The sequence below is a fragment of the Carlito syrichta genome, unplaced genomic scaffold, assembly GCF_000164805.1.
Source record: "Carlito syrichta isolate Samal-C Ts95f unplaced genomic scaffold, Tarsius_syrichta-2.0.1 Scaffold304454, whole genome shotgun sequence".
Classification (NCBI taxonomy): Eukaryota; Metazoa; Chordata; class Mammalia; order Primates; family Tarsiidae; genus Carlito; species Carlito syrichta.
This window is the reverse complement of record NW_007248550.1, coordinates 61,149-75,375: the sequence shown is the minus strand read 5'-3', so window position 1 is coordinate 75,375 and position 14,227 is coordinate 61,149. Positions and strand designations below refer to the sequence as shown.

Genomic DNA, 14,227 nt, shown 5'->3' with positions numbered 1-14,227 from the left:
TGGGATTACAGGCTGAGCCACCGAGCCCGGCTGGGACAGGCTTTAAATTAAGTGATGGGATTCGAGGTGAGCGTCAGAGGCTTCACTCACCTTCATCCTCACTCCTCCCTTCATAAACCATTTGCAGGAAGTAAGGAAGAGCAAAACTGACTTGGAAGAGTGTAACCTGCTTTCTGTTATTCCCTTCAGCTAATGAACGGTACAAATGTAAAAAGCTCAAAATAGTAAGACGAAAAAGGCATGTAGCCGGGCTCGGTGGCTCAGCCTGTAATCCCACGCCTTTGGGAGGTTGAGGTGAGTGGATTGCCTGAGCCCGCGGGTTCGAGACCGCCTGGGCAGCGAGACTTCATCTCTACAATAAATCAAAATATCAGCTGGGTGTGGTAGTGCATGCCTGTAATTCCGGCTACTTGGAAGGCTGAGGCGGAAGGATCGCTGGAGCCCAGCAGGTCGAGGCTGCGGTGGCCAGGAGCAGCCACTGCACTCCAGTCTGGGCGACAGAGTGAGACTCCAACTCAAAAAAAAAAAGGCATAGTGATTGAATAATGTATAAATTACATAATCTGAGGTCCCTAAATGAGCCTCATTGACACAACCAATAAAAGCTACCTTGAGGTATTTTCCATATAATAACTTGTTCTAAGAAAGTAGAACTTAAAAGGGCGGGGGTGTTAGGGAATGAAGACTTCCATATAATAACTTGTTCTAAGAAAGCAGAACTTAAAAGGGCAGGGGTGTTAGGGAATGACGTAGGAGAAGGAACAGAGGAAGGAAAAATAAAGGAATTGTGAGAGGTCATAGAATTCAACAAAATTGGCCAGTGCGTCATTAAACTTTGATATACTTAAATAAGGATTCCTATTTAAATCTACATGGTTGCCAGCAGGATAGTGAATTGTATTCTAAAGGCCATTTTAAAATTACAAACTTTCAAACCATGACATCTTTCTATGAAAACATTTTGACATCTGATGGTTGGGTTCTCAGTCTGTCCCACATACATGCTTGTTCTGGTGACAGAATTAGCAGCCGTAAAGATGGATGCCATGCCCCATTAGAAACATCTCCCTCAGCAACTCTGAGATCTAGGCCTGACGCTTCTGTGAACTTGCAGAATCACTGAAAAGCTCCAAATGATAAGAGCCTGGAGGAGAACTAATGAGGCAGCTGAGCTTCAGGTAAAGTGAAAAGACATGGTACCAAGGAGGTAGGGGAGGACTCCAAGGAAGGAGGCGTGCTGGCATAATAGAAATTAAGATCACGGCTGGAATCTATGGCAGGGGAAAGCCCAGAGAGAAAAATAAGTGGCAAAGATAGCTTTCATGGCAGACGGTATCGAGGATTTAGGGCAGCACAGACAGGAAGAGGCAGCCACAGGGAAGATATCCTATAGGAAGATGGGAGGGCAGCATGCAAAATGTACTTAAGGCAGCTGCCAGTTACAATACCAATAATAACAATAACAAATACACAGACTTATTGAGGATACCAACTACATAAGGCTCATCAACTTCATGGAGGTTTGTGGTGCCTTTTAGGGTGGAAATATAAAACAGCACAATATGAAAAACTAAAAGCATTAAATTTCTTTAACAACAATTTTTATAATAGTCATTTTCCACTACTGACAATAAGCCAAATACTTATCCACTATTTAAAATTATAGGCTCCTAGAGATCCAGCCAAGAATTCAGTTTGCAGATTGTAAAATAAATAATGAATTTATCTCACTATTATCAATATAATGAATCTATCTCAAAATGAACCCCACATATCTTTTTAACATTATTCTGTTACATTTTAACATTATTCTGTTATACGTACTTCCTTTCTTGACTTCTTTCTTCTCCCTACCACTATGATGATTTAGCTATAGTTTAATCTCTTATCATACTTGCATCTCAACATTGAAAACACAGGTGGCTAGGCGTGGTGGCTCACGCCTGGAATCCCAGCACTTTGGGAGGCAGAGGCAAAAGGATTGCTGGAACCCAGGGGTTCAAGACCAGCCTGGGCAACTTGGAGAGACCTCATCTCTACAATAAATCAAAAAATTAGCTGGGCATTGTGGCATGCACCTATGGTTCCAGCTACTGGGAGGCTGAGGCAGAAATATCATCTGAACCCAGTCAGTCAAGGTTGTGGTGGCTGTGGGTATGCCACTACATTCCAGTCTGGGTGACAGAGTGAGATTCCAACTCAAAAAAACAAAAACAAAAACAAAAATATAAGCTCCTTCCTCTTACATTAAACTGAGGCCACAGAGGCCTCAACATGTCCTGAGTATCCCAAGGACAAAATATGTGTAGGCAACAGAGAGAGGCACCTCTCCAAAAGAACTATACCCAAGGCTCTTACATCTATTATACATGGTGGGCTGGCTCCTGCCAATATTGGAGACCATATAGGCTCGCTGGATAAAACTGCTACTAGAAATCTCAAGCCATAATGTTAAAAGATAGATTTTGTCAAGAAATCTTGATTAAAAATAATGCCTCTAACCATGGCCTCACCTTGGCCATTCACTGACTTGAGTATCTCCTGTGATTTTCTAGTTATGGAACTGGCCGACTCTGCATGTGTCTCACTCTTCACTGCAACTTAATTCTACATCTAAAACTTCCCACTACCTTTCAAATGCCAACCCTGGTGAGAATTCTTTGCCTCCTGTCTTCAGCCTGGGCGATAATCCTGTCAGGATGGTTGGATCCTGACTGGCTAGAATCGAATTACAAGAAAGCTAGCTAGAATTGTCCAGAGAAGGAATAAGTATAACTTTATCTTAACATGTCAAATTCTTCTATTCATACCATTTCCAATAAAATATAAGGTTTAAACAACAAAAGTTATTCAACTCTTGTTGACAGTTTAAGCAATATCCAATATAATTTAGTTCCCACATAGCAAAAGAAAGATAAACTTTAGAGTTTAATAAGAAATTTATCTGTATGTATAGAAGTTTAAATTGCACATATATTTATAGTTGAAGAGGAATGTTTAAAATAAGGGGGATTAATTAGCAAATTAGCCACATGACCACAATTATAAATATTTTAGCTAAGAAAATAAACTACTTGCAGACAAGAACAAGCTAGTCGATATTACTGCTAAGAAAATTATAAACTAGTTAGACAATTTTTAAAGCAAGTACTGAAGGGCATCAATGAATTTATCTCCCCAAATATAGTATATACTTCAAATTAGTTTCTTCCTAGTCTAAATTATTGAGGTTTAACTACTATCCAATGTAAATTAAAATACCTCTCCAGTATTTTCAAACACAGCATCTCAGCAACCTGTTACCATGTCTCAGTTAAACCTGATCATGAGGTCTGCCTAGTCAACACCATCAAAGATAAGACTGGTTTCCATAAACATGGCGCATTCACTGTTGATCCTTCCCCAAATGGCACAGAACTTGGAATGGAATAGGCACACTATATTCAGTGTTTGTTCAATGAGAAAATACACCAGAAAAAGAAAGGCATTTCAACATGTCACATAAAGCTATATATTAGAAGTAATTATTATATTAGTATACATTCCATCATTTTAGTAGTAAGAAAATTAGCAGGCCAAACTAAGGCCCACACCAGTGCATTTTCAGTGTGTCATTCCTTAGAGTAAAGGTAAGATTTACAAAGAACAGCCAAAATAAGTTAATCTCCCAAGTTAGAAAGCATGAGGTCAAGCTGGGTCTCAGCGCTCCTTAGAAAGATCATGCTGTTGTATTGCTATGATGACAAAATGGCAAGGAAGAAAAGGAAAATGGTTTATTAGTTTATTCCAGTTTATTTCCCAAGAGGATTATTCGGGCACTTGACCAAGTAATGGGTGATGACCTAGGCAGTACAGCATTAAAGATAAGGTGAAAAGGAACAGACAGTAGAGGTAATTCACTTTATCATTCAAATGATTCAACTGCATGGGGCCATGCTAATAAGTCAAACAGACACTATAACAAACAAACAAACAATGACAACAACAAAAAAAAGAATCAGGCAATCATGATGCAAGAGAAGCTACATCCAAAATTATGGATAAAAACTTACCACCTAGAAGGAAAATTTATTTTTAAAATGAATCCAGAAGAAGAAGACAAGAGAAACACATTTTAATATGGTTAGTTCTTGTGAGAGCTACTATACGTTCAACACATTTGTAACAGCATGCATTGTAAATAAAGATGAAGAAATTAACAAATAAAACCCAAATAAGAGATGATCCTAAGTATATAGCACACATTAAGAAAAATAAAAGCTAATAATCACCAAAACATGATCCTAAAGATAGATTTACTATTATTTATAATTTTCTCCCTTGTATAGCAGTAATTTTGCTACTATAGCTAATTTTTAATTACCTGTGGCTCATATAACTCAAGATAATAGTAAAATGTTCATTTATAGAAGCTGTCCCTTCTATCTCAGTTGCTTAAAAAAAAAGTGATACTTTCCCTAATCTCCTTTCGATTCATCAAAAGTTGTCTAAAGACAGGGCAAGATCTATGGTTCTGGACCTGTGGCTGCAGACATGAGGGTGCTCATGGCTTGTTTGGTCATTAAGCATGTTGAGGTTATCCGAATAAAAATTAAACCTCACATTTTTATTTACTATATTTCAACTTATTATGACTAACAAAATACATGTTTACTTGAAAGTATAATTAAAGCTGTACCAGTTTTTTAAAAAGCAACCTAGGAATGAATAGAAACAAATCCTCAAAAACCTGACAACCTTTCCAGAAGTTCCAAGAGTTCCTCACCCTTTAAATAGGAATCAGAATATTACCAGATTCTTTTTTCTTCCCATCATTACACATTTTCTCAGTCAACAGATGCTAAATGCACAATAATACTATGCTGTTAGCACCTCAAACAGTCGATGAGAGGCGACTTCTCCTACTAGGGATCACTGGCTTAGATAAATGTTATATGTGGACAAACACACTCACAATTATCTCCTATGACCAGGAAGTCAGATTAAGAAATTGGGGAGTGGAAGGAAAAGAAGGAGATAGAGTACAACTACTATCACAAGGTGGACAGAGAAGAAACCAGCGAAAACTTGCTGGACTGGTGACAGGAAAAGAGTGGTCAGGACAATTCACTGATTGGTCACCTGCTTAATAACCTGGAAGAATTTAGATTCTGATACTATTTCGAAGTTCATGCTGTGGGAATCTCAGTATCTTCATTTCCACATGGTGTGTTAACAGCACTATTATCCAAGAATGCTTCTTATATATTTTTAGTTTGTATAATCTCTGAACACACGCTACATATGTACACAAGCCACTAAGTTATTCTAAATTCACCTCTTAGAAACTGTAAAAGGAACTTGCTAGTTGAGTATTTTGAGATATGTTAAGAGAATATTAAAATTATGACTATATCTCTCTTCGCTTTGCTGATAGTGGAAACTTTTCTCCTCCCCAGTCTTCTCATAACAGCTGTTCCAACTTAATGGCTCCATATAGCTCCACGTTAACTTTCTTAAAAAGGAGCACTGTAGTTTCAAGATAGGCAATTATGTAAATAGTAGAACAATATCCAAGTGTTAGTTCTTGAATATAATTTTTTTAAATTAAAAAATAAATTATATCATAGGAAGTCAAGGGATGATATACTCTTCACACAGAAACCTGATTTCCTCTTCAAAATAAACAGACCTGGAACTATGACATAATTTTTGTTTTATATAAGTATAGATTAATCTATATTTAAAACATTCTCATTTGCTCTAATATGAACAGTTTAAGTAAATGCTAAAATTCCATTTCTAAGAAAGGTGAAAAATGTATAATTATAAATTTAAGAGGTTCAACCTTGAGAAGATAATTAGGTTATTTTGATATTTCAACTAATAAAAGATGAGATAAGCTAAAGAGCATAAGAAAGGCTGAATTCTTATACTGACTATTGTAATCACTGAAAACACAATTAACATTTTCAGATCTAACTTATATTCTCTTTCAAATATTTGTATGTCAACCATAATACTTAATCAAAAAAATAAAACAAAAAACAAGTAAAAGCTCTGTCTGCCATCTAGTGTAGAAAGAAGATACAGAACACACACATTACTGCTAAAACAACTCCAGGCACCTAGACAATACATTGTAAACTAGGCTGTGCGCTAGCATGTAAAATAAAATGTCATCTCTTTTTCAAAGATTTATGTTTAGCTTCCTGCCATGAGAACTATGAGAAAATGAAAAAGGGGATGCAAAGGATAAATTTACATGAACAAAAAAGATAAGCTCAAGATGTTTTAGATTTCTACAAGACAGCTTCACAAAAGTACACTTACATGACCATGTAGATCAGTATTAAGAAGCATTATTGCACAGGTAAGGCAATGGACTCCATCTAAAGAAAGAGAAACAGAAAGCATTAATTCACTATTTATTGTTGGACTTCTCTGTTATTACCATTAAAATAGTATATATCAAGAACCTATGAAAACATGGTACTGTACTAGGCATAACTAATCATATTGGTTTAGGGGGACAGAAAATGAAAAGACTAAATTATAGAAAGAACTTCAATGCAGAGTTGGACTCTACTGTTGATAAAGTAAATTGTTCCTACCTTTCTGGAAGACAATTTGACAGTACATATGCAAAGCCTTGAAACAGTATCCTTTGACACAGCAAATCTATTTCTAGGGCTTCACTCTAAGGCAATAATTAAGGATCTATACAAAGTACAAGAATATCCAGAAGAACACTGCTTACAATGGCAGAGAAGTAAATATGACCTCCCAGAAACACATCTCTGTTAAAGTTGAAGTCACTGCAAATGTTATCCAGGTACAGTTAAAATTCTACTTTCCAAACATTAGAAATAATTGTTCTCCTTACTCTTTCTCTACTAATTCTCAGTACAAGTACAGTAGACAATGGCAGTTTGAGATGCAGTGAAAATTTTATCGATTCACACTAAATATACACAAAGGTCTGTCTGATCATTGAATTAAAAACTAAAGAAAGTTTATTTTTAACAGCTAAAGTTTTTTTGGAGTAGTAGGAGATTTTTGTTATCAATGTCTCTACATAGATGCTACTAAATGCCTAAAAGTATATTTTCGGTATCATTTTATTATCACAAATTCTATACACATTTAAAACAACTCCAGAAAGTATTTGAAAAACTCAGCAGTCAAACTCTCAAATAGCTTGATCAACAGTCAATTGAGTGCACAAGTCCATATTCCTTAATTTATTCAGGAATATTCGCATCTTCACAGATTTGAAGAGGGTTCTAATAAAAACAATACTCTCCTATCTGTAGTTAGCATTCTCTAGCTAATGCTAAAGGTGACAGAGATAGTGAACAACTTGCCTAAATAACACCAGTTTACAGATAGAAATGTGGCCTTAATAAGCAGATGATAAATTAAATGTAGCTACAGCATGGAAAACGGAAGGAAGATAGGAGCAAGTACCTTAGTACACTTATCCCAGTTAATTGGCAACACTAAAGCTACCACTGCTTGTGCAATTAATCTCCATGATTTATTCCAGAATTTGTAAGTTTATGAAAGATTTTCCAATTGCAAAAGAATGTGCTTGACGTCAAACTCTGAAAACTGCTTATTGTGTGAAATGAAAAGATCTTCCTTCAAGTAGGTAGGCTAAGTCAACAATTAAATTGTTTACAACTAAAATGTTTACTCTGTAAAAATAACACAACAAATATAAACTCAGTTTATTAAAATCATAGAGCCGGACTCGGTGGCTCAGCCTGTAATTCCACGCCTTTGGGAGGCTGAGGTGAGTGGATTGCCTGAGCCCGCAGTTTCGAGACCCGCCTGGGCAACTTGGCGAGACCTCATCTCTACAATAAATCAAAAAATCAGCCGGGCGTGGTAGCGCATGCCTGTAATTCCGGCTACTTGGAAGACTGAGGCGGAAGGATCACCGGAGCCCAGCAGGTCGAGGCTGCGGTGGTCGGGAGTAGCCACTGCACTCCAGTCTGGGTGACAGAGTGAGACTCCAATTCAAAAAAAAAAAAAAAAATCATAAAGTCAGTGATCAGTGTTGCAATAATTCATGTCAAACAAAAGTACCACAGATACACCATAACTTCCAGTGAGATCTGTAAATGGTTCCAAAACTAACCACAAAGCTAAGCACACATGGACTTTCAATAAGAAGTATAGGGACCAACAGTATAAGTGATAAAAAAGAAACCAGAATAATAAATAAATAAAATAAACCTCAGAATAACAAAGCATGACCAATTTAAAGAAAGTAGATGTCATACTATGGAATTTAAAAAAAAGAGTAAAAATAATTTTAAAAAGAATAAAAAATTATCATGTCCTTTAATATTACGATTTAAAAAATTTTTATGGCATGAGAAAATACAATAAAAGAAAAGAACAGTTAGAAACAAAATTCTGTAATGATTCCAATTTGACATTAAATATTGTATAAAAATAGACTAGAAAGAAAGAAATCAAAGCATTAATAGTTATCTCTCTGGGTAATTAAAGATACTTAGACCATTTTTATTATCTTCTGTGTAGTTTTATATATTTTCAACAATAAAATTTAATTTCATAATAAGGAAAATAACCATTGTTATAAAAAAGAAAATCAAGAATTTATATCAGATTACCTTGTGAAGCAATGGTATCCGGGTTACAATAAAAATATCTATTGGAGAAGTGTATTAAAACTCTCTCTCGTTCTTGAGTTTCTCCCACAAGAGAAAATGCTTTAAAGAAATACCTAGGAAGTAAGAATTTTAAGAGTGAAATTTTAGAAAATGTTACCATACTTTTGACAGTTAAAAGTTACTTATATAAAGATATTAATTATACAAAGAAAGGTATTATACAGTTCTCCCCCCCAAAATTACTTACTATACAGCCATTCAAAATAAATTTATACTAATATTTAAATTCTATAAAATGTCAATATAAAAAATGACAGGATGATAGCAGGGTGGTCAACACATCAAGAAAGACTTGGGAAGGTAGGTAGTTTCCCTATCACGTCTAAGTATCAAGTAGCCAATTTTAAAAGATCAGTCAGAAAAGCTAAAGACTACCTAAGACTCAATGCATGATCATAAAGACTGTATTTAGAACTCTATATGCATCAGAATTCTGTCATTTTGTTACATGATTATAATATCCACTAATCCACCATTAAAGTTACAATTACGTTGCCTTATACACAGAAGATTTCTGTTAATTTTATTTGATCTATTATCACCAAATTTTATTATTAATGTTATATGAGGAGGAAATTGGAGGCTGCAATGTTAATTTATTTTTAAAATTATGTAATGAATTAATTTAAGTATAAAATGTCTTTAAATAATAGAAAATAGCCAAATACCACACACCAATCTAAACGAGAGTCACTAGAGTACTGTTTATCATAGATTAACTACAATGACCCACACTTGACAACATAGATTCATTTTCCTAAAGAGGAGATAGGAAGAAAGAAAAGTCATTTAAAATGTCTAAGAAATTTTATTGAAATAAACATACAATAAACCTTATTTCTATAAAAATTTTTCCTTCTTCCTTATTATAGATTTATAGTTTGTTAACCTAAATTATATTGACCGAACTTTAATTCTTCACAACTTTTTCAATAAATCACATAGTAAGCAAAGCAAATATGTTGCTCTTTCCTTCACCCTTATCTGCTTTGATTAGGAAACATTTGAGTACTCTGGATCCAGGAAACTGCCACAGGGTAAATCACAGTAGTTCTCCCTAATTCAAACACCCTCACTCACCTCCCAGGACTCAATTTCCTGGTGTGTAAAATTAAAAAGTTATACTAAATGATTTCAAAATTCTTCCAGATGCTGACATTTTAAAATAATTTGTAGGATTAGGAGTAAATGCTGACTAAGTGTTACCTTCAGCTGCTCTTAGAAATTTTCAGTACAATATAATATGAATCAATGTGTTTCAGATAGCTTCCTTTAAAAAGGTCAGCAAAAGGTGGCTATTGTTGGAAACAGTTTTACAAATATTTTCCACTGACAATGTTAATATTCATTTTTATCCCACTTGCATGAATTCCAAAGTATCATCTTAAAAGGCTATTTGGCTATAGTAAGTAAACACTTAGGGAAAAATTCTATAATAAGCAAATTATGGATGAAATATTACTCAGCCTTTAAAAAGAAGGAAATTCTGACATTTGCTATAATGTGGATGAAACTTGAAGGCATTATGCTAAGTGAAAAGAGTCAGTCACAAAAAGACATGTACAGTATGATTCTGTTCATATTAGGGGTACTTAAAGTAGTCAAAAAACAGAGAAGCAGAAAGTAGAATGGTGGCTGCCAGGGACTGGGAGAAAGGAGAAGAAGGGGGAATTATTGTTTCATGAGTGTAGAGTTTGTTTTACAAGTTGAAAAGAGTTATGGAGATGAATAGTTGCACATTATGAAGGTATTTGGTGCCACTGGCTGTACATTTAAAAATGGCTAAGATGGTGAATTTTGTGTTATATATATATATTTTGTCACAATTTTTTTAAAAAAGAAAAAACAGGAAAACTCCCACAGACTCCTTAATTTCTCCAGATTTGCTTTGTCACCATCATTCTTTACTCGGCCATCTGGACTTGTGTTTACCACTAGATGCAGACTATCAGTTTATGTGCAATTTCATTAAAAAAATACAATTTTTCTTACTCTCTATGTTTAATGCCTGTACTACAATTTGAGCTAAATTTACAAAGTACAAGCCGAGCATCTCAAATCCAAAATTCTGAAGTGCTCCAAAATCTAAAACTTTTTGAGTGCCAATGTGATATTCAAAGGAAATGCTCATTGAAGCAATTCGAATTTCAGATTTTCAGACTTAGGATGCTCAACTGGGTAAGTAAAATGTAAATATCCCAAACTCCACAACACTTCTAGTCCCAATTATTTCACATAAGGGATACTCAACTTATAATCAGGGCATTAAAAAAAACAACAACAACAAACCAAATCAGATTCTAGCTAGGGCCCATTACTTTCTCCTCTAAGAATTAATCATTTGGAAGTGGTGAAGAATAGACATGATATTTAATCATACCTGAGAGACTGATCCAGCGTCATTCCTGTAAAATCAAAAAACTTCAGATATTCTTCTGCAACTAGCCTGCTAAATTCATTGCTATAAAAAAAGAACACACTTGGTTACTGAAACGGAAACTATTAAAATACAAACACACATGCAAAAATATGAAAAACTCAGAGAGACACCAGCCTTGGGTCAGAACGTACTTCTTGCCTAGGTGTTTTGCAACATCTGATCTTTTGAATCTGTCCAGTTGATAAAGGCGTTTGGCCAACCTTTTGGCTGCTTCCACGTTGCTGCTGGTGCCATTACTAAGACTTTCTGGGGCCTCCTTTTCCAGAATTTCAGTACTTCCCATTTCAGAATGAGACTCTAGCCGAGTTGTTTTCAGCCCAGCATTGCTATGCAAATTGATAAAGAAAACAAAATGATAGAAAAAATTTTTCTTGAATGGCAAAGGAAAAAAATGAAATTATGATATTGTAGAAATGACTAAATGAAAATTGTTTTTAAGAGATTATTTTATGCTTAAATATTCATAAAAATATTTTCAGTTATTATGTTTTAAAGAACTAAAGAAGTGATTGCCTAAGCTCTAGACAAGCAGTTCTCAAACTTTTTGTGCTCCAGACCTTTGCATTCTTAGAAGTACTGAGAACTCCAGAGAGCTTCTGTTTATGTGGTTCATGTCTATTAATATCTATCATATTAGTAATTAAAGCAGAAAAATTTTAAATATTTATTAATTCATTTAACAATAATAAGTCTGTCCCATATACTATAAATATTATACTTGTAAAAATATAACTATGTTTTCCAAAACAATGTATGTTTTACAGAGCAAGTCACAGTGATTCACATTTTCTTCAAATTTCTTTAATGACTGTCTTATTAGAAGACAGCGGATTCTCAAATTCACCAAGGAAGTGCTGGTCAGGTGCTTCATTGTCACTGAGAATGCACTGAGGGCTCCTGAACAACCAGCTGGTACAAGTTGCTGCAGGTCCCAGCGACTTTCCAACTACCACCAAACTTGGAAAAGTTAACTGTCCTTAGCAACTCCTCTCCAAGCTCACCACATGGGCAAATACCCCATATGCTGCCCTTGAAAGGAAGCTATAGGAATAGGGAAAAGAGAGACAAGTTATCCCATATTGCCTTTTAGATTCAACTATGCGAAAATGTCAATTCACACATTGCCAAATGAGACCAGAGAAGAAGCTGGGAGTACAAAATGAGGTCTACCAAATGCTGGTTCATTTTACTGCAATTAATTTATTTGTCATTTATTATTATTCAATGAATACCACAGTCAATGCCAATGCCAGAACAGGGCATAAATTGGAACTGGTCCAAGCAAACCACGATATGCGGTAACCCTCCATAAACAAAAAGTCACCTTAAACAATTTTCCAACAGAAAATATCCACCAATTAAAATGAATTGCTTCATTATGATGAAATCATGAAAATACATTTAATATACATCATTTCAAACCCTCAATTATAGAGTCAAAATTACCAGTCTGTTTTATAAAATGCACCCTATCAGAAATGGAATATTTAATTATCAGCTACAAAAATACCTATTATAAATAAATTCATAGTAGAAATTTATTTCAGGCAATTCATGGTTACATTGTGTTTTCTCACATAAGTGACGGAAATGTAAAATATTTACTCTAAGAACTATATTAGTTATAATCAAGTAATTTTTATAATTACAAAAAAAAGATCCTCGGAGTTGTGTTTCTATGCATTCTTTTCCTCTATATAATACCCATCATGTAGTAAAAACAAATGTCAAATAAATGATTTTCTTCTCAATTCAACTGCTAATTATTGCTCACTTCTCAGGGCACATTCATGCCATGTATTTAATCATTCTGTGAAAACAATGTAATTACACCACACATACAGTACTAGTCAAATTTTGTTCAAATATAAGAAGCTTATCCTAATGAGAATATACTGTAAAAATTTACTGCTCAAAATCACTCCCATTTCTCATGTTTCTCATTCTACATATTTGCTTTTTCCTTGCCCAGCCCAGGTGATTTCACCTAATTTTCTTCATATTCACTAGAAAGATATAATATTTTAGAATCTGTGTGCGTCAGACTTCTCTGGACCTTAAAAAGCCTTCAGTAAAAGGAGAACATAAGGAACAAGGAGAGGATAAATGTCTCCATTCCTAGACAGCTTCACTCTGTCCCATTGCATGACTTATGAGATTACTTAAATAAGAACCAAAATTGCTCCTTTGAAATCAGAAAGCTTAGCAGCATGATATCAATACAAACTTACCAGCACCAATACAGATGCCAAGAGGAGCCCATCACAACCCCCAGGGCACAGCAAGGCCATCCTTCCTCTGTTAAGCCCTTTGGGGAGCTCTTTGCCCCACAAGTCCAGTGTCTGCTGATCCTAGGCCTTCCAAGAACCTAGCTCCCTGTGAGGTCATATTATTATGACCTCACATTCTCAGCAGAGTGATCATTGTCAGGGTTTTTGTAATGTTTTTATAGCTCCAATAAAAACAGAAGCCAGAACACAAGGGCTGCTGTGTATCAAGGGCATAAAAAACAATGCAGCCTGGCCTTGTTCACACTTGATAAAGCAGACTAAATGATCCTTCTCAGAAGGGATAACACCCCATTTTGTTTCCTTGAATACTCAAGACATTGTCCTTCTAGTGTGCTGAGTTTTCAATGCTTTTAGTAGTTTGAATTTTCCCTTATTTTCTACAAGTTCAACTTTAGTGCCCGTATGTCTTGATCAAATCAACTTTACAATCTCATAAGGTGAAATCCCTGCCAGTACTTAAAAGTAGAAAGGTTCTCCCTGTGTTCTTGAAAATGCTTAACTGGGATCAGTACTTCCCACCTCCAAGTAACATGATATTCTCTCATCAAAATACTCTTCATCAAATGAAGGACCAGCTCATTAAGTCTGACCACCAGGCCTTCTCCTAACCTTTTGAATCATGCCAAGATTACCAGATTTTCCAAATAAAAATAATAGGACACCCCAGTTAAATTTAAAATAAACAAAAAACATTGTTTAGCATAAGTATGTCCTAAATATTACACGGAACATATTTATACTAAAATATTATTCACTGTTTATCTGGAATTCATGTTTAACTGGGTATCTGATATTTTATCTGGAAAACT

The 14,227-nt window shown here is 35.0% G+C and overlaps 1 protein-coding gene across 1 annotated transcript in view; it reads right to left on the bottom strand.

Annotated features, from left to right (window-relative positions):
• Positions 1-13,430, bottom strand: part of LOC103262333 (PH and SEC7 domain-containing protein 3) — a 268,506-nt gene extending 255,076 nt beyond the window's left edge. Inside the window, exons 1-5 of the mRNA XM_008059950.2 lie at positions 13,359-13,430; positions 11,259-11,453; positions 11,068-11,148; positions 8,628-8,740; positions 6,313-6,371 (exon numbers count right to left, since the gene is read on the bottom strand). Of these exons, the coding sequence (XP_008058141.1) occupies positions 6,313-6,371; positions 8,628-8,740; positions 11,068-11,148; positions 11,259-11,453; positions 13,359-13,390 (480 nt within the window). The 5' untranslated portion in view covers positions 13,391-13,430. The remainder of the gene's footprint in view (positions 1-6,312; positions 6,372-8,627; positions 8,741-11,067; positions 11,149-11,258; positions 11,454-13,358) is intronic.
• Between the last annotated feature and the right edge of the window lie 797 nt (positions 13,431-14,227).